Below are 24,305 nucleotides of genomic sequence, written 5' to 3'. Positions count from 1 at the left end.
ATATATTCACCAAACAAACAATCAATAAAACACTTATTCGTACTTTCTCATTTTGAGTACATTTATACATAAAAATAAATTATACATAAAGAAAAAAGAAGAAGAAAAGAAGAGTTGAAATAGCAAGAGCGATAAAAATCATGATTCTTATAATTTTGTGTGGCCATCTATATATGGTAGACTAGAAAACTACGATTATCTAACAAAATTAATTTGTATTTATTGCAATCAACTTGAATAAATAAGAAATTATCTTATTTTAATTTAGTCTTTAATTCACATTATTTGAATTTAGTTCAATATATATAATTTGATTTAATTTGATTTAATTATTAGTTAAAAATATCTCAATTACCTATTTTATTCATAAATTTATTATTTTAATGACTAATAAATTAATTAAATTAATTAAATTAATTAATTAGTACATATAATAAATTTAGTTTAATAAATTAAAAAACAATAACAGAATATTAAAATAAATAAATTAAAAAAATATTATCAAATTAAATTGATATAAATTATAATAAATTATATAATATTTAAATATTTAAACTCAATTATTAATTCATAATTATAGTGGATAGTAGAGTTAATGTGAATATTATTCGCTAACAGTGTAGTTTCCTTAAAAAATGTTACTACACATGGTAGAACAATAATTAGACATTGACTGCATTGCTAACATAGGTTACTACTCCAGATTTCTTTTAGTCAACGGCGATTTTTTGTAATAGAGGTAAAAATAATGATATATTTTAACATTATAAAGTTTTTATATTTTTTAAAATCGTAAAAAATACATAAATTAAAAAATTCTATTTTTATATCTGAAGTTTTTTAATTTTTTTAACATGAATTTAATAATCCAATTTTTATATTTTTAACAAATTGAACGATCTAAATTTTATTTTTTAATTAAATAATTTTATATTTAAAAATAACACCCAACAATCTATGTTTTAAAAAAAATCACTGTAATTCCAATATCAAAAACAATAAGTTCAACTATAAAATATAAAATAATAGTGTGCAGTGCAAGTAAATGAACGGCTCAGATTTGCTGACCGTTGCATTTAAACCCCAAAGCCAACCTTTGCCCTTCAAAATTCAAATTCGACCGTTGCCCTTCTTTCAAAGCTACTGTCTCCTCCTTCTTCTACTTCTGTTGCCCTTCTTACAAAGCTCCCACTTTCTCCTCCTTCTACTTCTCCTCCCTTTCTTCTACTTCATACTCACTTCACAATTATGGACCGTTGAGGATTCTTTTCTTTATTATCTCTCTCTTCACCTTAATTTCCTTCTTCTTCTTCTTCTTCTTCTTCATCATCTAGTACTATTTCTAGGTCTCCAGTAACATGGTGAAATCCCCTTCCTCTCCCTCTCCTGTGACGATAACGGTCTCTTCCGGAGGAAAAGAAAGCGGAAGCAGAAGCATAGGACTAACCAGTCCAGTTCCGCGCGCTTCCATCTCCAATAACCCTAATTCCCCCCTAAGGAGAGCTTCTGGTGGCGGCGGCAGTGTTGTAAGGAGGTTATCAGGCGGAGGAGCCAACAACTATTCCTCAATTTCAAATACTACAGAAGAATTCAACTCAGAGTACTACACATACACTGTTCAAATTCCTGCCACTCCTGAACGCCAGCCATTGACAACCTCGCAGACAAGCCTTCCCGAATATGGCAATAACACCGGAAAACCCGAGACAAGCTACATCTCAGGAACAATCTTCACCGGAGGGTTCAACTCCGTGACCCGAGGGCATGTCATTGAGTGTTCCATGGAGCAAGAGGAGCCAACAAAGAAAACTAAATCCATGTGTGGAATGAAAGGCTGCGACGAGAAAGCGATTCAAGGAAGGTCCAGCGGTGGTCCTTGCGAGTGCGGGTTCAAGATATGCAGAGAGTGTTACTTGGAGTGTGTTGGAAATGGAGGAGGCAAGTGCCCTGGTTGCAAAGAGCCTTACAAGTATGTGAGTGATGATGAAGATGACGATGGCAAAGACTACGAGGACGACGACGATGACGAGCGTGTTTCTGAGGCTGAAGATCAGGCTTTGCCTTTGCCTTCCATGGCTGAGTTCAAGCTGGACAAGAGGCTCTCTGTTGTGAAATCATTTAAGGCGCAGAATCATCCGCCGGATTTCGATCACAACCGCTGGCTATTCGAAACGAAGGGAACTTATGGCTATGGAAATGCTGTGTGGCCTAAAGATGGACATGGAGCTGGTTCAGCTTCCGAAATCCGTCCGGATTTCGGAGAGAAAGCCAGAAGGCCCTTGACACGAAAGGTTGGAGTATCTGCTGCCATTCTCAGTCCATACAGGTTGGAGTTTATACAAATATAGAAATATTTCATTTCATTTCAATTCAATTCAAACAATTCATTCAAGATTCAACTGTATTTGTTTCAGGTTGCTTATTCTGTTTCGTCTTGTTGCACTTGGATTGTTTCTAACATGGAGGATTAGACACCCGAACCGCGAAGCAATGTGGCTGTGGGGAATGTCCATAACTTGTGAGCTATGGTTTGCATTCTCTTGGCTTCTTGATCAGCTCCCTAAGCTCTGCCCTGTAAACAGAGTCACTGATCTCTCTGTCCTCAAAGAGCGCTTTGAGTCACCGAACCTTCGCAATCCTAAGGGGAGGTCTGATCTACCTGGAATTGACGTTTTTGTTTCCACGGCAGACCCTGAGAAGGAGCCTCCTCTTGTCACAGCAAACACCATTCTCTCCATCCTCGCCGTTGATTATCCGGTGGAAAAGATTGCTTGCTACCTGTCTGATGACGGTGGAGCTCTGTTGACATTTGAAGCTCTCGCCGAAACTGCTAGCTTTGCTAGAATTTGGGTTCCTTTCTGCAGAAAACACAGTATAGAGCCTAGAAATCCCGAAGCATATTTTGGGCAAAAGCGCGATTTTCTCAAGAACAAAGTTAGATTGGACTTTGTGAGGGAGAGGAGGAGAGTAAAGAGAGAGTACGATGAATTCAAAGTGAGAATAAACTCCTTGCCAGAGTCAATAAGGAGAAGATCAGATGCTTACAATGCTCATGAGGAGCTAAGAGCAAAGAAGAAACAATCTGAAGCCGGTATCACTGCTTCCGAACCTATCAAGGTTCCCAAGGCAACATGGATGTCCGATGGTGCTTATTGGCCTGGAACTTGGGCTTCAGCAGAACCAGACCACTCCAGAGGGGATCATGAAGGCATAATCCAGGTAACTTATTTCACTCAAATTACTCTAATATATTGTAAGAATTAGTGTTAACAGATATAGTTACAGGGTGTTTTGAATCATATGGAATTAAATTGTGTAAGTATTGTGTTGGAAGTTGAATATGCATATGAATTATATAATTTAGCTATAGAATGTTTGAGTCATATGGCATTAAATCATGTAATTGTTGTGTTCTGTAGTTGAATGAAACGGTTTAGCTATCCTAGATAGTGTTTGAATCATGAGGTATTGAATTCTGCAGGCAATGTTAGCTCCTCCAAATGCAGAAGAAGAATTTGGATCAGAAGCAGATGCAGAAAATTTGATTGACACAACAGGCGTAGACATTCGATTGCCAATGCTTGTGTATGTGTCAAGAGAGAAGAGGCCTGGATATGATCACAACAAGAAAGCGGGAGCGATGAACGCACTGGTTCGAACAAGCGCAATCATGTCGAATGGACCATTCATTCTGAATCTTGACTGTGATCACTACATCTACAACTCCCTGGCTCTCAGGGAAGGCATGTGTTTTATGCTCGACAGAGGAGGTGATAGGATATGCTATGTTCAATTCCCTCAAAGATTTGAAGGCATTGATCCGAGTGACCGATATGCGAACCACAACACAGTGTTCTTTGATGTGAGCATGAGAGCTCTTGATGGATTACAAGGACCAATGTATGTGGGTACTGGCTGCATATTTAGAAGAACAGCACTTTATGGTTTTAGTCCTCCAAGAGCTACAGAGCATCATGGATGGTTTGGAAGGAGGAAAATTAAGCTGTTTTTGAGAAAGCCAAAGAAGTCCAAGAAGGAAGACGATGAAGTTGCTGTGGCGATCAATGATGATGATGCTGATATTGAGACATTGCTTCTTCCAAAGAGATTTGGCAACTCTACTTCTCTGGCGGCATCCATCCCTGTTGCAGAATATCAGGGAAGGTTGCTTCAAGATTTGCAAGGAAAGGGAACACATGGAAGGCCAGCAGGCTCTCTCGCCGTGCCTCGCGAGCCCTTGGATGCTGCTACGGTTGCAGAGGCAATTAGTGTCATATCTTGCTTCTATGAGGACAAAACTGAATGGGGGAAGCGAGTTGGGTGGATATATGGTTCTGTTACAGAAGATGTAGTAACTGGTTACAGAATGCACAATAGAGGGTGGAGATCAGTGTATTGTGTCACCAAGAGGGATGCTTTTCGAGGAACAGCTCCGATCAACTTGACAGATAGGCTCCACCAAGTTCTCCGCTGGGCAACCGGATCGGTGGAGATCTTCTTCTCAAAGAACAATGCACTGCTGGCAAGTCCTAGAATGAAGTTCTTGCAAAGAGTGGCATACTTCAATGTTGGAATGTACCCTTTCACCTCAATGTTTCTGATTGTGTATTGCTTCCTGCCTGCAATTTCTCTCTTCACTGGAAAGTTCATAGTGCAATCCTTAAGTGCAACATTCTTAGTCTTCTTGCTTGGCATCACAATCACACTCTGCTTGCTTGCACTCCTTGAGATCAAGTGGTCAGGGATCACTCTTCACGACTGGTGGCGAAATGAGCAGTTCTGGTTGATCGGTGGAACCAGCGCCCACCCTGCCGCCGTGCTGCAAGGCTTGTTGAAGGTCATTGCCGGAGTGGACATATCATTCACCCTCACTTCAAAATCAGCCACCCCGGAAGACGGAGATGACGAGTTCGCAGACCTTTACGTGGTGAAATGGAGCTTTCTAATGGTTCCTCCGATCACAATCATGATGGTGAACATGATTGCTATTGCTGTGGGAGTAGCCAGAACTATCTACAGTCCATTTCCACAATGGAGCAAGCTGGTTGGAGGTGTGTTCTTCAGTTTCTGGGTTCTCTGCCATCTCTTCCCCTTTGCAAAGGGACTCATGGGAAGAAGAGGGAAGGTTCCAACCATTGTTTATGTTTGGTCTGGATTACTCTCTATTATCATATCATTGCTTTGGGTGTACATAAGCCCACCTTCAGGAGCAGCACAAAATTACATGAATTTCCAGTTCCCTTAGTTTTCTTCCTAAGAAAAAAGATGAAGTTTTTCCTCTACTCCATCTTTTTTGCATTGTGCCAATCATATATGTCCTAGTGTATTTGTTGTACTAAATTGTACGTGAGTTGAAGTATATCTTAGTTTTCTTGCTATTCTGAATATGCATGTGAGAAAAATATATTGCAGTAACGTTCATTCAGTTTTAGTTAACACATCTCAAATGATTGAGATAAAATATATCACCTTGCGAGCTTTGTGTATACTATGTTGTACGAGAAATTGTCCTAGATATTTGATTTGATTATCATGTGTATTATATTTGTTAGCATAGATCACGAATATGAACTTTGTCTCTGATATTGGATGCAGACTCACATGGTATAAACCTTGATGCCATGTATGATTCAACATTGTTCAATGAGATATTGATTAGGAGTCACACAAGATGAACGTGATGGAGCCCATTTTAGAAACTTGATAGATTTTTCTTCACTATGTATGGTCCCCCACCTTCTGTCACGGTCGCGTGAATTAGAGAAACCATGTCACTGACAAAGGGCATTCATGTATTATTTTGTCCCTCTCATCTAACTGATGAAAAAACAGAAAAAAAAAAAAGAAGATCTTAATTAATTGCTTCTGGTGTGCGTGACCAACCACAGAGAAAATTTTCCATGTCTATCATAAATACCCATCAACATTTAGGTCCATAACATTTCAAACACTTGGGGGGATGCCCCAAAATCTATTCCAGTTCACATAAAAGGCATAGCATATTCCAATGAAAAGTTGAAACAAGTGTGTAACACGTGAATTGGAAGCCTACCCTTAAGCTTCCATCCAAGGAGAGGGACTTTGTAGCAGCTTGCAATGTAGGACAACCTTAGATGCTGAGGTGCCAACTTTGTGGACCAAGGAGCGTTTGTTTATGGTCCCATGCCCCCTCCCCTCTTATCTCTTTCACTGGCTTCTACCTCTAAAGCCTCCAAAGTGATACTTATATTCTTTGTTTCTTTTCTCCCTTTTTCTTCATTGTTCTTCATATTACAATCACCAATCTGGATTATAGTAAGCGTGAATTAAAAAAAAGAGATGTCTTCTCCAAAGGCTCAATGATTATGTCACTAATTAAAATTGGTTGAACAAGCTAATAATAGTAATAATAATAACAAATGGTAAATTACAAAAGAAAAAGGGTGGCCAAGTTTTCACCAACTTACTTAATATGAATTTTTTCACGTACTAGTAGGTGGTTTGTTAAACATCTTTATCATGAAATTGGTTATTGGTATAGCACCTCGGGAAAAAAATGACGCTGATTTGAAAGACGAAAAATTATTAATACAACGAACTAATGATTGTAGAATTTTATTTTGGAATGGAGGCGCCTCGTGTAGGAACAAGATTCCACCGACACCTTACCGAATTGTGATAGGAATAACCGAATAAAGCATTAAAATTATTTTTCATTTCATGCTTATTATTATATTATGATTGATGTAGTTCTGTTCAGTGTTGACACCAAATACAAAGACGTATTTGTCCTTGTATGAGGCAAAACCCTCACACACTCCATGGAACAAACATCGTGTTGTTTGCTTGTTTTGCCCTGTAAATAAAAGTTCAGGTAGTTTATTAAAAGGTAAAACTTCAGTCATGTGAAGTTGATAATTGAAAGTCGTTAGATGATTTAATTGATTTGACTAAATTTTTATCTAACGATTTTCAGCTATCAATTTCACGTGAAGTCGACTGCACTTGAGTTTTCACCTTATTAAAATTGTGTTTTGAAAAATATAAAACTGATAAAAAATGCTATTTGTAAAACAAAATTCAACTTTTGGTCGGCCTTTAATATTATTTAATTATTTTTTAATTAAAATATATTTCTATTTTTTAGATACACATTGGTAATTAAGATTAATTTAAAAATTAAAATTTCTCTAACTTTTTACCTACTTCATAGTTAGTTATTATTTGCTTCTTTTACATTTCTTCTCTTCCTCGTGTCACGGTTTTCTTCTATCTCATTTTCTTGTACAAGACCGCTTCTTTTACATTTCTTACTTATGCTATATTACTTAATATTTGTAAAGACTAGGTTCATTGGTTTAAATGAATGAGTTTTAGATGTGTGCAGGAACCAATTTAAAAGATGGAATATTATTTTTAATGTGTTGCAAGTCAATTTAGTTAGCGTTCGAAAAAAATTTTACCTGCTATAACCAAGTGTAATTTATGCACGATGAATGAACAATTAACAAGTTGGACATACCGTACAAACAAGCAAAAACACGGTATATAGAATAACCAATTACATTGTATAAATTACTTACCTGATTAGTAGTCGGAGTAATAACTCCACCTTAAGAATTTGAAGAGGATGCTTCAAATTTATTCCTATTACACAACCTAAAATTTATAATATTACACATGCAAAATTATACGTTTACACAACCCAAATCACAAACTTGCACACCAAATAACTAATAGTCAACAAAAATCATCAATAAAAATAAATTAATCCTCAACACAAGTATGAAAATAGATCCCTTGTAGACAACTAAAACTCACGTAAACACATCTAAAACTCGTGAAGAACGTAAACACTTCTAAAATACAGAAATTATACGTGCAAAAATAATTTAACATTGCAATATATATATAACTCGTGAAGAACGAAGAACGTAAACACTTCTAAAATACAGAAATTATACGTGCAAAAATAATTTATCATTGCAATTTATATATATATATATATATATATATATATATATATATATATGAGAATCTCTTCCTACCATTTTAATGATGTTTAATTACCAAAAAAAAGAATATTACAGAATAATAAAAAAAATAATGGTGTCAGAAAATACACAAAAAAAAATTGTATGAATAGAGATTAGAGACTCATGCACAAAGAAAAATTGTATGAATAGAGATTAGAGACTCATCCAACTTTAGGTATATTTTCGACGCAGACGAATGGCGACGCTGATGCGGACGAACGGCGAGAAAGAGGAGGAAGGTAGCGACGAAGATGAGCGCAGAAGAAGAGGAATGCGGCGTTGTTCGCCAAAGAGGAGGAAGGTGGCGTCGAGCGCCAACAAAAAAGGTGGCGCGGATAACGGTGGCGGAAAATGACAAATCACAGACGACGTGCGCCTCTAAAATAATTAGATAATTAGATTATTAGTTAATAATTAGATACTTTAAAGTTTAGGGTTTTGTACGATATTAGTTAATAATTAGATAATTTAAAGTTTATTTTAAAATTTTAAAATCAAAATTTTAAATTTTAATTAATTTAATTTTTTTATGTGTATTTAAATTATAATATATTAATAATTAAATACATTAACTCTAAAATAAAAATTTAAATTTTAAATTTTAAATTTTAAAATTTAAATTTATTTAGTTTGTATTTTAAATATATATTTAATTTTAAAAAGATACTAAATAAATCTATTCATAATTTTTAGATGTGTTTGTTTTATTTATTTTTTAATTATTATAATAAAAAACTTAATATTATATAATTTTTAAAAAATATCTAGTTGAATTGAAAAGTTATATTTGATAAATCGAAATAAAATTAACTTCTAATAAGAGCAGCAGGTGCCGTTGAAAACTTAAATTATAAAAGCTTAGTACAAATACGTCGTTTATTTTTTTAATTTATCAAATATAAAACGAATTTTTAAAAGAGGCTTATTTGATATTTAAAAACTCCTCAGCAACTGTGGACAAATAAAAAATATTGAGATAAACTAAAACTTTGAATAGGGTCGGAAATTTTAAAAAAATATATTTGATAAAGTTATTTCTAATAAAATAAAGAGTAAAAATAAATATAAATATATAATATTATATTAAAATTTTTTATTTTAAAACATATAAATTAATTTTAAAAAATATTTTCATAAATATTTTTAAAAGCATTTTAATTTTTAAAATTAAAATATAAACATGTGGGTTATTTATTTTAAAAATCTTCATATTTAAATTTATTTAATAACAAAAAAAAATTATACACAGAGAGAAAATTTGATTCCTGCTCCATCCACATGAATGAACTACCTTTACCCACAGAAAATTGGGTGGTAAACGGTTTTATTTTTTCTTAATATAAATTCGTCATTTTGTTTTCCATAGTAGGAATTGTATTATTTGTTTCATGCTAATGAAGTCGTTGCATAGTTCTAAGAGCTACAATTACAAGGTAAAAATTAAGAATACAAGATCATTGGAACTTTTAAGTGTGCCTTTCTAATTAAAAATACTTGGTCTTTCTTAATTAAGCCCAATATACAACAAGGCAATTGATAAGAACACTTTTGATTTCTCAATTTTACATATCAAGTGACATTATTTTAAAATTGAAATAGGAGAAATTTACTAAATTTATATAAACTTTTCAATTTATTTTAAATCTATATAATTATTATATTGAAATCAATAATGTGTGAATTAGGTTAAAATTAACTACTTTCTATTAAATACTTGTTTATAACAGTTCAATATATATGTATTATGTTTCATTTTATTGCATTGCATTAAATTCAATTTTTTTTATTTCAAAAAAAAGCATTAAATTCAAATTATTTATCATCAAATATCTTTTAATTAAAAAAGTGTATTCTATTAGTTTTTAATGTGTCTCACTTCAACTCGAATAAGAATCTTTTAATACTTTTATGTCTGTAATATTTAAAAAATATAATCATCTCCAACTTGAAAATCCACGGCAATAATCAAATTTTTATTAGTACATTAAAATACTCTATTAAATTCTACGTTTTAAATCTATCAATAAATAATATGTATAGTTTGGATTTAACTAAAATATTAATGCCCAATTTTTAACATTTTAAAAGTGTCCAAACTTTTATTAGAGGTCACCATGACACCATAAAAGATGTTCAAATTGAATAGAGTGAATTAGTCACACAATTTTACTAGATCCTATCTAAGGGAATAAACACCTAGCGGCACATCGTTTGCGTTTGGTATCATCTATCCACCTCTTATCTATTCACACTTTTAAGAAAAGTGTGAATATGAATAAAATTATTATATTAACTTTAGATTGTATAAAAATTGCATCAACTAAGATGTCTTTGTCATAAATTGATCTTTCAACCATATGTCGTGGCGTATGCACAAGCATGCGTTACCACGTCCTAATCCTATATTACCAGTATATTATCCTTAATCCACTCCAAAGACTTTTTTTTTCCCCCTACTCCATAACCTACTTCCGCAATACTATACAGCTAATCCTTAGCAAGGTTAGAAGCTAGCGATGATTCTCACATAAGCATAATTTATATCATTGTTCACAAAGTATTATAAGCTCCAAGACACACAGACAAAAAAAAAGAAATGAACACCCTCTTAAGTTTAAATCTCACCCTTAAAATTAACTATTGGCAATAAAATAACATTGACCCTGCTCGACTTTATTCGATTTAAAACGCATACACTGACCTGAAAAAGAAATCGAGAAAAATCAATATATCAAATATAATATAAGAATAGCAAAAAAGTTGCACCAAATCTGATCTCAACAAATTTTAGTTAGTCCACTTTGCAAAATATGCAACAAGGTCCTCTTGCCCAAAAAACATGTGATGGGTGGTGCTTGGCGGTGTCAACAATCGATCATGGTTTTTGAAGAAATAAGAGTTGTAGCCAAATGAAAAGGATGGATATAAAATAAACTCACAAGTAGTGTTGGAACAGTATAGAAAGAGACGAAGCAGCTGGCCACGTGTGACACCAAGGGGAGGAAGAGTTGGTCCCCGAAGCAAACAATTAAAAGCAACAACGACACGAGGACCCCTCCCCCTCTCTCTCTTCAAATAGTAAGAGCAGAAGTAGAACCATTGAATTTGATATCATCCGCACACACCGAGTACCAGCCATCACAAATCACAATCTTTTAAAATTAAAAACAATCCAACAGTGTCAATCTCAGGATTCGTGGAATTAGACACGAGTTTCATTTATTGTATTAAGGGAGAAAATGAAGAAGCTTAAATCCAAAATCTAATGGTGGAACTGAAAGAGTAAAAACAGAAACACAATAACAATTGCCAATGCCAGCTATGCATGCGGTGGGTGCAAAGGACAAAAAAATAATAAGAGTATATATCCTCTATCTATCAATTTATTTATATTTCTGATCCCATGTCACAAATTCTCCGCCGCTCGCGGCCACCGAAGAACACATTGTTTCCCCTTTGAGAACCCCCGCCAAGTTTGCTTAGCTGCCACCTCAATCCACAGAAACAGATTGCTTGCAAGATTAGATATGCATATGCCCTTTGATGAAATGACCCCATTTTAAACACACTGCTTTCTTTGAGTTGATTGATTGTAGCCCCCCTTCCTGGCCCTTCACTGCGTTCACTTTGGACAACTAGACAATCCTTTCAAGCTGTGCAACATACGTGTCTTCCACCTTCTCTGCTTATATATAATTAACTATCAAAAATAAAAAAATAACAACTAGCCCCTTCCCCACACACAAAACAAAGTTTGAACAGGAGACAAAATGCAAATTTTGCACATGGACAACCGTAACCAGCACTCTAAAAACCATTACTACTAACAACTAAGGTTTGGTGTTTTACTACTACAAAAAAGAGCTCGCAGATGAGTCAACAGTTAGGTTGAGATATAGGGTTGCAATAAAAGTCACTTCCAGAGTTGGACAAAATTGTGGAGAATCATACAACCACCCAGACAGAAAACAGCCACAGTCACTAATGAAACCACATTAAAAATTAGTTATTGACCGACCGTTGCAGTAATATAATTTAATTCAACAGGAATAACAATCATCAATCAATATTATATAGTAAACCACGTATTTTCCTCTAATCTCAAACACTATTTTGGAAGACTAACAGCATATTAGCATAAGCTCATCTGAGCTGATGGATTCAATTGAAAACAAACGGGAAAAAAAATCAACAATTTCTTAAAAATCATGCTACTTTTTCTTTCTATCAACCTTTTTTATTATTTGCAGAGCAGGAATGGCACAATAGAATGGGAACATATATCAATCAATATAAGGTACAAATGGCATACAAATCGCCGTCTAAAATATATGGAAAATAAATCTACTAAGAATCTGATTACTGAATACTGATATATCTGATTCTGATCATAGTAAATAAAATAGAAAAATGAAACGAATTAATAACAAAAAAAAATGAAAATCAAATGAAGACAAATAATAAAAAACAGTGGTGGAGTTTACCGGCGCAGAAATGATTCATCTTCATTTTCACAACAACATCGTCAGTGAGTGTATCCGTACAAATCAAACGGCGCCCAAAGAGCGTCAAGGGGGCAAGGCCGCTTGGAATCGAGGCGGACCCAGGGCTTCCCGCTGCCGGACCAATGCAGGAGGCTCACCGGGCCAGCGTGGAGGTCCCGGCAGCTTCCCTTAACGTTATCACCTCCCAATCCATGTTGGTTCCACCGATGCTCGATGGGCGCCACGTGTCCCGCGAACACAAGAAGGAACGGCGGCAAGGACCCGAGTTCGTAGATCCGTGCGCTCTTCTGAACCTCCATCCACCTCTCTATCCTCTTTGTGTACCCTTCCCTCCTCCACCTCACCAGATCCATCACCATCACCCCCGTGTTGAAGTAGCAGGGCCTGCGCCCTTCAAATGTCCCCGCGAAGCGGTGGTCCGACCAGAACGCCGCCGTGAAATACTTGCTGAAGTTGGCATGGCAGTACTCGGGTGCTCCGATGGTCCTGGAGCCCAGGCTGGTGCTCCAGAGCTTGGATATGTCGTCAACGACAACCAGATCGGAATCGAGATAGATGACTCTGTTGACGCAAGTTTCGAGAAGGTCAGCGAGGTAATTTCTGGCGTAATTTAGCGGTTGCTCTAGGGCTTGCCTGACGGAGGTTGAGATCAGGTTGCGAACGATATTGGGATCGAAGTAGTATACCTTGAAGTTCAACTGCGGGAAGGTGGATTGAACGAGGGAATCGAGATTGGTGTCGGAGACAAGGAAATGGAAGAAGATGTTCTCAGGGCAGAGGGAGTGCTGGAGGATGGAGTGGACGGCGGCGATGGAGCCGCGGAGGTACTCGAGGTCGAGGGTTAAGGCAACATGGACAAGGGAAGGGTCGCAGACGGTGGTTAGGGTGCGGTTGTTGGGACGGCATTGCTCGGCATTGCGGAATGGAGAGGCCTTGCGGAAGGAGAAGCGGTTCTGTGGGTCTGGCTGGCGGATGTAACCGTCGAGATGCGGCGAAGATCGGATTGCCTCCGCTGGGTGGAAAGATTGCAAGGAAGGGGAGAGGATTATCATCAGCATTGCGGCTGAGAAGAACCCCGAGAATCTCATTGCCCACGACATGTTGCTCCTCTTCCTCTTCCCCCTCTTAGAAAATGGGAATTCGAAACTCTAGGGTTCTGTGTTTGAATTCAATTGCGGATGGGATATTATTGGAGAGATAGAGAATGTGGTGCGTAGTATTGAGTGTGAATCAAAGCAAGGATGCCGTGGGCACGAAGAACAGAATTAGAGGCGGAGGAAGAACAAGAGCAAGGGAGAGGAATCCCATTGGAAAGGCGTGGTGCTAAAGTGCGCACCCTTCTGCCTTTCTGTATTCTTCCTCTCTCTATCTCTATCTGCCTCTGCTAACCCTTTTTTATCTTTTACCTTTCGAGGGTTTTTCTTCGTTTTTGCTTCCCCTTCTCTTCTCTTCTCCTCTCTTCTCTTCTCCTCTCCCTCCAATGTGTGTTGTTGGTTTTGCAGTGGCAAAGACTGAAGCGCAAGCGCACACCGTGCTTTTCTTTTTTTTATTTTCTTTTGCACCATTCAATTATGCACTGTACGCTCCCCGAAAACATAATTATTGGCATTTACTAGGGTGAAATTTATTTATCACTTAATCTTCTTATTCCTAATTTGTTTATTTACCAATTAATTGCTTGCCAAATCTAAGCAAAAATATTATTTACTACCTTTTTTCGATTGAGTGGCAGGGTAACAACCTACAAATAACAGCTGTGGTTGTCGTCTGTTTCCCAAAATGACAATAGTGTCCCCTGACCCACGCTTTTGTTCCATTTTTGCCCCTACACTCTGTTTCGCTGCCCTTCCTCCTAGTTCCTTTTCTTTCTATACCCTATTAACACTATACACTACGCTAGATACCCGAATGCCCTATACTCTACAGTACGTTTTTGTACTTGGTGGTTAACTATGTCTGCTCTCAAGTATCAAGTATGCACTCTACAGTCTACACTCCAAAATGAACACTCCACCGTCCGTGGTTGTTAACAGTTAACACTTACTTTGGGAACATTTTTGCTTTCTGATTAAAATTAGTAAACAATAAAAATTAACATACAGTTTATCTTCATGGTTAATACTTAATAGAAGAGAGTTATTAGATGACCGTTTTTATCTTATTAGATTATGAAAACTATTTTTAGATTAAATATTAAAAAATACTAGCAGAATAATTCTAAGCAAAATTCATTATTCAATGTGTATATCCTGCAGTAAACATTATACAACTAATGCGTATTAGAAGCAGGTGATACGTATTCAATTATTAGTTATTTTTTATTAGTGTAAACTCTTGAGTTCAAACTACAAATCTCTTTATAGGCGAGTCATAAATACTTTGAAACTTGAAAGCAAAAGCTTTAGAATAATAAATTTAATTTTGGTGTGTTGTTCTTGCTCTTTGCAAACCTTTTTCTAGTTTGTTACTTTAGACATCTACCCTAAAGTCTGCAATTCACACTAAAATTCAAAGTGCAACATTTACTCTCTCTTGGTTCCAATTTTACAAAAACTTCCAACAATTTTGAGATTTCACTTAAGAAAAATAAGTGTTATATTATAGTTAGTTGGTATATACGTTATTTTAATTTATTATCTATATAGTCCCTCGACTTAGTGTTAAGATTATTATTATATGTGTTTGTGTGGGTGTTACGGAGCTTTGATGATAGGGATTGATAACTAGTGAATACCTATAATTGCTTGGAGTTTATGTTCTGTGACTTGCTTTTGTTGGGGTTGTGTCTCTTGGCTTGTCTCTTGTGTTGGTTATCAGCCTTGCCATTTTGAATTAACAAAAGAAAAGGATAGGCCCTCCTATCTGTTACTTTTTTTTCTCCCGTCTGGGGGAACTATAGAGAAAAAGGCGTATTGAAAACTAAGATGAACCCCAATCAAAACTTGATCGGAAATGGAATAATTCGGTGTTCTTTCCTTTTCATTTTAATATCAACGGATGTGCGTATTAAGAGTGTTTATGATTTGACTATTTTAAATTTTATTTGTTTAAGATTTTTTTTTATTAAGTTTGAGTTTTAAATTGATCAAGTTCATTTTCAAATACGATGAGAAAGATAATATCATGATGATATTTTAGGAGTAGAATGAGATAATAACACTAAAGAAAAAACAGACTAAACAAAAAGAGAAAATTAAAAGAAGTCGTCTGAAAAATCGAAAAAATGTATATACAACTATTTTAAAAGTAATTTTTTCATCTTGGAATGTTAGGGGTTGGTGGGAATTGAAAAATTGAATATGGTAAAGAACTTTAGAAAGAAATTTAATTTGCATATGTTAGGCTTGATAGAGACAAAAAAAAAGAGGTTTTAACGAAATTTGATGTCGTGCAACTGTGGGTAATGATGTAGTGGGTTGGGAGTTTGTGGGAGCGGAATGTGTTTCTGGCGGTCTATTGTTGATGTGAGATGTAACGGTGTTTAACATAAGTAACTGTTATAAAGGAGTTAGATGGTTATGTGTGGATGGAGTGCTGGTAAAAAATAATTTTCGGTGTGTTTTCTGTTTGGTGTATGGAGAGCATGTCAGAGAAGAAAAGTTTATTGTGTGAGAAGAGTTAAGTTTCATGGCCAGATTATGTCAAGTACCTTTCTGCTTTATGGGGGATTTTAACGAGATTGTTCAAATAGAGGAGAGGAAAGGGACTACTTCTCTGCCAGTGTCTGCAATAGAGTTTATCTCTTGGATACAAGATATGGAGCTAGTGGATCTAGCTTTATCTGATCGCAGGTTCACATGGTTCAGGGGCCAGTCATGTAGTTGTATCAATAGAATTCTGGTTAGTTTGGAGTGGTATAAGAGTTTCCTGAAACTAGGTTACGGGGAGGACCAAGAGGCTTGTCAGACCATTGTCCAATGATTATGGATGTCACAAGGATGGGAGAGGGCCCAAGGCCTTTTCGGAGTCTGGATTCTTGGTTTATTTATGATGATTTATTGAGGATGGTGAAGGAGGAGTGGAGGAGCTTAGGGGAGGCTCAATTCTTGGACAAGCTGAAGGCTATGACGGTTCCACTACGCATATGACATAGACAGAATTTTGGAGACATGGACATGAGGATTAATAGGTTTGAAGAGGAGATTAGAAAAGTCGATGATATGGTGAGCAACGGAGTGCATGATGGAATAGCAGAAGCAAGGAGGAAGGCGCTTGTGAGTTCTTGCAAGCTATGGTATATCAGAAAGGAGATACATTGGAAGCAGATGTCACGATCCAGGCATGCTAAGGAGATGAACAAAAACACTAGGTACTTTCACAATATAGCCTCGGCACGGAGGAGGAACAATCGGATTAATGCCTTGAGGATCCATGGAAGATTAGTGAGGAATCAATCCCGGATTAAGGTTGCTATAAGAGACTTCTATAAGGACTTGTACGATCAGGAAACCTCCCCTAATATAGGTTTTCAGGATGGGCTGGTGAGGCAGATTACTGAGGAAGAGGCAACATGAATGGAGTTGATGCCAACTGCTGAAGAAATAAAGAATGCAGTGTGGTATTGTGAGTCAACAAAAGCACCAGGGTGTGACGGGTATAATATGAACTTCATTAAGAAGTGTTGGGACGAAGTTGGGAAGGAATTCATTGAAGCAGTGATGGGATTCTTCTGATTAGCTAGGCTACCTAGGGATTCGAATGTTACTTGGGTGGCATTGGCACTGAAGTTTGTTGGAGCTACTGAAATAAAAGATCTTCGGCCTATTAGTATAGTGGGTTGTGTGTATAAGGTCATATCTAAGATGTTGCTTCGGAGGATGCGGCATGTGATGCCAGGCTTAGTAGGCGAGACTCTGGGTGCTTTTGTGCAAGGTAGGAAAATTCATGATGGAGCTTTGATAGCCTGTGAAACTGTGCAGTGGGTAAGGTCAAGAAAAAAGAGCTCAGCGATAATTAAACTAGACTTTCAAAAAACTTATGATAGGGTCAAATGGAGTTTTGTGGATATAGTTTTACAGAATATGGGATTTGGCCAGAGGTGGCGGGGTGAATTAAGGAGTGTGTATGCTTTGCGTCTATGTCGGTGCTTATAAATGGGTCCTCATCTAAGCCTTTCAAAATGGAAAGGGGCCTACGTTAAGGAGATCCTTTGTCGCCCTTTTCTGTTTGTGCTAGTTGTTGATGTCCTTCATAGAATGATCGGGGAGGCGGTGAGAAATGGGCGCATCTCTCCGCTATTGGTTGGACAGGATAATATTGAGCTGTCACACTTGCAGTTTACGGATGATACTATACTTTTCTGTCATCCAGAGGAAAAGACTATTAGAAATTACAAGCGTCTACTGCGTTGCTTTGAGATAATGTATGGGTTGTGTACTAATTTTGAGAAGTCCAGTTTCATCCCAGTTAATTGTGAACAGTGTTGGACGCGGCAGATGTGTCATTTGTTGGGATGCAAGGAAGCCTCTCTGCTAGTCTGATACCTAGGCATCTCTTTGGGAGCAAATCCAAGATTAGTTAAGACTTGAAAACCAGTGATTGATAAGGTAGAAGGAAAGTTGAGTTTGTGGAAGGCAAAGACCCTCAATAAAGCGGGTAAGCTAGTTCTCATTAAAGTTGTTCTCAATAGCCTGCCTATATATATCTCAACTTGTACAAGATGCCCAACGCAGTAGCGGAGAAGTTGATCTCGTTACAAAGACAGTTCTTATAGAGTAATAAGGATGGGAAGGTTGGGATGCCACTAGTGAGATGGGAGGTAGTGATGGCTCCTAGAAAGGCGGGTGGATTGGGAGTGGGAGATGCAGTGATCAGGAATACAGTTCTTCTGTTTAAGTGGTGGTGGAGGTTTTCGAAAGAAGATTGCCCCTTGTGGAAGAGAGTTATATGCTCTTGTCATAGCATGAATCATTCTGAGATGCTATGTGGCCAGCCTGTCCCTATAAGAGGGGGTCCTTTAAAGGATATTTGTCAGCTTCAAATTAGGGAGCCACAAATAAGAAAGAAAATGATCAGAGGCTTGTCGATGGATGTAGGGAATGGCAGAATAATCCGGTTTTGGGAGGATGCCTGGTTACCTAGTGGTATGTTGAAAGATAAGTTCTCAAGACTTTTCTCGGTCTCAAACCTTAAAGGATCTGTTATAGGGGATTGCGGGTTTTGAGATGGGTTAGAATGAATATGGAGCTTCCAGTGGAGGAGAGAGTTATTCCAATGGGAATTGGAACTTTTACACCAACTCCATGAAGTCTTACAGTCTGTAAGGCTAACAACTGAGAGAGAGGACAGGGTTGTCCGAAAGTTTGATAAAACTGGTATTTTTTCTACTAACTCCTTTGTGCAGGTGTTGCAGGAAGCAGTTCTCACGGAAGAAATAACAAGCTATAGTTTCACTAGTGCTATTTGGATGGGTTTCGTCTCGTCAAGGGTCGAGTTATTTTCTTGGTTTGTATTAGTTGAGAGGGTGAATACTAAGGAACGACTATGCAGATTAGGTGTTATTGACCAGCATGATAATATGTGTATTTTATGCTGTAAGTTTGTTGAGTCTGCTTTTCATCTATTTATTGGCCGTGAGCTCACGTGGCAGGTTTGGTGTGCTTGGCTTTTCGCTTTTGGAAGGACATGGACTATGCTAGGTACACTAAAGCAACACTTTGAGAAATGGACGAATGCTTCACAAAAAAAGAATGAGAGGAAGAGATGGCTCGTGGGATTCTTTGCTGTCCTTTGGGTAATTTGGCTAGAAAGGAATGGTAGAATCTTCAATAATCAAGCCTCAGGTATGGTGAAAATTATAAACAGGTCCTTTATGCTATCAGACGAGTGGTTTGGTAGTGAACTTTTTGGTTGTTGATGGCAATACTGAAGATGACTAAAGGGTCCTTTACTTTTTGAGTTGTTCCATGTAGGTGTGTATTTTGAGTTGTCTTTTACTACTAGACTTCCTATTGCTCCACCCTTGATGTGTTGAGCACTTTTTACTTAAAAAAAAAGATGTTTAAACAAAAGTCTTGATAAAATTAGTTATAGATTTTAACTTTTTTATAACTTCATTTAATATTGTTTAGGGAGTATTTGGATGATAAAGAGTTAGTTTGAATTGGACTTGAAAATTTTGAAAACGTGAGATGACTGCCTATCTTATAATATATATAAAAAAAAAAACTTCAACGTTCAAGTTAAATAGTCTACAATAAGATAGAAATACAGATTTGTGAAGTATAGGAATATTTGATCATACTTAAGAACTAATTGCTTCCTTATATATAGTGAGATAGTTGATTTGTATATTCAGTTTCATTTCTTTCTTAGAGATAGAATATAGTTTTAGATTTGTAAATCTGTTGAGATTTGCTTGTGAGATTTTGGAGTCAGTAGATTGAACTGGTTGTTGAGTAACCCTAAAAGGTCAATTTAAAATGTGAGGAATAAATATGTTTTATATTACCTGAAATTATTGTTTTAACTTTTTTATGTCTAAATTTTAACGATATTCGAGACAAATTAAAGATTAATCTGAAAATTGTCAAAGAATTTTTTAAGAGTTGGATTAGATTAGAGTGCCTAGTAAAAATTTTGACCATAAGAAGAATAAGAAGTGGTTGATAGAATTTTTTGCGGTTATTTAAAATATTTGGTTAAAACATAATAGTAAAATTTTCTAGAATCCAGAGATAGGTGTTGAGGGAGTCAAGAATAGGTTGTTTTTTAGTTACCGGAAGTGGTGTGGTGTTGATCCATTCAATTATTAATAGCAATGTCAAAAATGACAATAGATTATATTCTATATTTTTACTCTGTTTATTGTGTCATATTATTTCTTTGCTCTACTTTATTGTGTTAAACTTTCTTTGTTAAAAAAAATTAATCCATTGCGAATAAATTATATACATATTAAGAGAATGTGAGTATGTGAAAAAAGAGAAAATTTATTAGTATACTTTAGGGTAAAATAATATTTTAATTTTTAATATTTATATTAAATCTTAGTTTTGGTTCATAACATTTTAAACATTTTATTTTAGTCCTAAAAAATTTTAGATAAATTTAATATTGTTCTTCAGTTAAATTTAATACAAATAATTAGTATATTTTAGAGTCAAATAGAACAATTTTAATTATTAATGTAAATATTTTTTAGTTAATTATTCAAATAAAATTTAATAATAGAATAATATTAAATTTATTTAATTTTTTAAATACAACATTTAAAAATTAAATTAAGATTAAACATAATCATTCAAAACTAAAATAATAATTTACCTTAGTCTTATAAGACTCCGGAGGTACTAGTCTAATTATTAAATGGGTTGTTATTTTTAATTTAAGAGCAAAAGGATAGAATAAATACAAACATATGAAGATTATACTAATTAAAATAAATAATAGATTGATTTTATAAAAGTGGAATTTATAGAGAGGGCCCGGCAAATCTATGGAGAGCTGCTGTAGTTAGCGTCGTTTAGCTAGAAACACACATAAAACGCAGCATACGTAGGACGATGCTGTGAAAGACACAACACTGGAACAGGGTTAGGAAGGAAAAAAAAAAAGAGAGAAAGAAAAGAAAGAGCAACTTTAAGTAGTTCCGTACGGTGGAGTGATGAAGTCAGAGAAATGGCTCAGAGGAGAGGACGTGGTTGCCTGGTTGGTGTTTCTGTTACATTGAATCCGCAGGTGAGGGTGCACTGTATATGTACGGTGTTCCTGCAGCCATTCAGTATTCACAGCAGTCACTGTGTTCTATCATCTATATGCGATCTTGCTGTAAAATATCTGTTATTCACTCTTTTTTTTTTAATATCTAAAAATGAATATTAAATAGTTAATCAGTTTAATTTAAAAAGTATCGAAGAAGAAAATTCGTTAAAATTAAAGGGTTACATAAAACTAACGAGTGTGAATGAATAAAGTAGGAAGAATTGGACGTAAATATTTATCTGTGCTGCGGTCTCCAGCCTGTTACCCACTCTCTTAAAATTATTTGATTCTGAGTACTCAGCCCCTGCTAATTAATAACATGGTAGGGTAGGGTTTCACTGCAACTTTCCTCTTATTTCCCCCTGTATTGTCGTTTCTTTTAAATACTATATATAGTTAATTAGTCCTTTATGGAAGACATGCATAACTTCCACCAAAGCTTTTAGAAATTTGATTCCTTGCCTACTACTACTACTACCACAGTACTAATTGTTCAGTATTTTCTTGTGTTCTTGTTAATTTCTTTTTCTCCAATCCGTAAGATTGGACCATTGAATAGTATACTAACTTCTACCGTATTTACGATTCGCTCGAATCATTCAACTGGGTTCCCTTGAATTTTTTGTTTCAATATTCAATAGGCACACCGCACATTTTTCAAATTTGTGCAGCCTGTGTTAGTGTGTTAGATATGGTTCAGTTTCGTGGATCATTATAAGCTCTCGGTTTGTGATTAATTACCTAATTGTTGTTAGTATCAATGTGTTTGGGTTGTTCGTATAATTTTCTATTTCGGTGGGCGTCATATCAAATTTTCGTTTAAACTTTATGCAACAGAAAAGGCCCGCCGTTAAGACTATTTGGAGAGATACGTACACAGAGTGATATCCAATAGGCCCATTTGGTTTTCAGGCCCCACCCCGCCAAAAATAAGTTTCAATCTGAAAATTGAAAATCATGAGAAAAGTTTGGCTAATTATTATGAGGATTATATAAGGTATGATTAAGTGCATCCGATTTCGAAATTTGTGTATATAAGTATGATATGGGTGAGTTTGTAATGTCTAAAATTAAGAGTTTTCTAATAAAAAAAATATAATTAAATTGTCTTAATAATATACCCAAAAAAATAAAGAGTGAATATCTCATCTGACTCTGACAATTATCTCGAAAGGATAATGAGGTCTTAAAAAAAAGATACCTAATTCGGCTCCTGATTTTTTTTACTGATTAGTCTTTGTGCCAAAAAAACAACATTAACTTTTTTTGGTACAGGAGCTAATCAATCCTATAAAAGTAAAGTTCAGAAGTCGAATTGGGTATTATAATTGTCAATAGATGTTTTGAATTTTTCTCAAAAAAAAAATTGTTTTATACTGAAAAACTTACCTGTCTTCTCTAGTTCTCTTTCTTCGGTTCTATTATAGTTGTTGCTTAGTCATGAATTCATTCATTTTGTTTCTTTTATGTAATCAATTTATTGTTTATCTTGTGACAGATTTTAATAATAGAAAATAACCATTGTTTGTAATTTTATTCTTCGGATATTAGTCCTAGTTCTTATGTATGGATCACTTAGATATATTAAATTTGTTTGTAATCCATATGTACTGAAACAAAAGAGATTATAAGACATGTTTACATGATGATTGAATGTAGTTTTATTAACATTCAACAAATTAAACCATAGTTAAAACTTAAAAATCACACATATTCCAATTCCATAATTTGATTAGATAACTGCCCAACCATAAATAGCTTCGTGATAACGGCTCAACTAACTAACTGTGGCTCTTTTTGATAATCATATGATGGTCCAAAAAAAAATGCAAGACAAAGTTTTAAATAGCTCTTCGAACCAATAAAATTAGAGAATTAAAAATTTAAAAATCGTAGCTAAGAGCCTAAGTCTTTATCTGAAGGGATAAATCATGATACCTCTTAATATATATATTATAGTCAGGTTCAAAATTAGATTTAGTCTAATTAGCATAGTGTGTGTGAATTGTGTAGTGTCGGTGAGTGAGAGTATATATCCAAAAAATAGTTTAGGAATGAATTTAAACAAAATTTAATTGAAATTGAATTAAATATACTAAAATAATATATTTTTATATATAATATATTCTTTTCAAATGAATAATATTATGTTTATATTTTTAAAATAGTGCACCAATATAAGAATGAGGTCTTTTTTAAAATAAATAAATAAATAAAAATAAAAGTAGCAAGTGATCCATTTTTTTATATATTTATGTATGCAATCACATGGAATGGTATACATGAAAATATGATGTGTATGTCTTGACCTAAACAAAAATTTGTATGTGGCTTCCAAGACTTCTTTTTTAATATTAAATTCAAAGAAAGGACCTAATCCAACAAAAGACAAACAGTACCTAAACTAGCACCAGTTTCTCTCTAATTGACGGTGCATTTCAAGTTCCAACCTTGAGAGGTTTATCAAGTTGAACAGACTGTTCCGGTTCAATCCAGTTCCAAAAACTATAATAAGATGAACAACATGACATCCGAATCTGAAAGGAATTACTTAGAATAGTGAGTATTGAAAGTTGGTGTGCTACATGCAGAAGTGCTTAATATTGGGGTAGGATAATATATACAATAGTGTTTGGGGTTAATATATTTTGTGATTTGTAGTTATTAATTTATTATTGTTAATATTTTTAATAGTGGAAAATTATATTTAATAGTATAAGTATATATTTTTTTTATGATTAAATGCTGACTAAATTTTAATAAAAATATTAGTTTCTGAAATTTTTTCAAAACATATATAGATAAGTGTATTTTTTGTTGTTAAAATTTGTTAAAATTTTTAAAAATATTTTTAAGTTTTAATTTATTTTAATTTTATTCTTAATATTTTTATTTTGCATTAACTTTATCTTTATTTTTAAATTTTGTGGTCAAATTATAATTAGCAATATTTTTTTCTTTGTCTTCCAAAACCTATTCACTAATCGCTATTATGAATTTATCATTATCTCCAAAATATTTTTTCTTTCTCTTCCAAAATAGTAATTAGTGATAGGTTGTAGAGAGTGAAGCTAAAAAAAAT

General features: G+C 34.9%; 2 protein-coding genes and 1 long non-coding RNA gene across 5 annotated transcripts; 1 reads left to right on the top strand and 2 right to left on the bottom strand.

Annotated features, from left to right (window-relative positions):
* Window positions 1–966: 966 nt before the first annotated feature.
* LOC112695765 (cellulose synthase-like protein D5) lies at window positions 967–5,534 on the top strand. Its single transcript, XM_025748226.3, has 3 exons — window positions 967–2,326; window positions 2,415–3,219; window positions 3,482–5,534. Exons 1-3 carry the CDS (start codon window positions 1,359–1,361, stop codon window positions 5,243–5,245), a joined length of 3,537 nt encoding a protein of 1,178 aa, XP_025604011.1. The 5' UTR covers window positions 967–1,358; the 3' UTR covers window positions 5,246–5,534.
* LOC140173564 (uncharacterized) lies at window positions 3,835–6,553 on the bottom strand. Its single transcript, XR_011862852.1, has 2 exons — window positions 6,447–6,553; window positions 3,835–6,284 (listed from the first exon to the last, which is right to left on the bottom strand). It is a non-coding gene; the product is annotated as an uncharacterized lncRNA (long non-coding RNA).
* A 3,979-nt stretch (window positions 6,554–10,532) lies between these two features.
* Window positions 10,533–14,171, bottom strand: LOC112695763 (probable galacturonosyltransferase-like 7). Of its 3 annotated transcripts, none has more exons than XM_025748225.3 (2): window positions 12,500–14,171; window positions 10,533–10,716 (listed from the first exon to the last, which is right to left on the bottom strand). In XM_025748225.3, exon 1 carries the CDS (start codon window positions 13,618–13,620, stop codon window positions 12,541–12,543), a length of 1,080 nt encoding a protein of 359 aa, XP_025604010.1. In that variant the 5' UTR covers window positions 13,621–14,171; the 3' UTR covers window positions 10,533–10,716; window positions 12,500–12,540. The 3 variants fall into 3 exon arrangements, with proteins under 3 accessions (XP_025604010.1, XP_072054053.1, XP_025604009.1); XM_072197952.1 differs by lacking the exon at window positions 10,533–10,716 and adding an exon at window positions 11,209–11,996; XM_025748224.3 differs by lacking the exon at window positions 10,533–10,716 and adding an exon at window positions 11,209–11,697.
* Window positions 14,172–24,305: the final 10,134 nt, after the last annotated feature.

Source organism: Arachis hypogaea, chromosome 6, assembly GCF_003086295.3.
Source record: "Arachis hypogaea cultivar Tifrunner chromosome 6, arahy.Tifrunner.gnm2.J5K5, whole genome shotgun sequence".
NCBI classification, from domain to species: Eukaryota; Viridiplantae; Streptophyta; class Magnoliopsida; order Fabales; family Fabaceae; genus Arachis; species Arachis hypogaea.
Note: the sequence above shows the minus strand (reverse complement) of the source record. Positions and strands in the feature narration are given on the sequence as shown.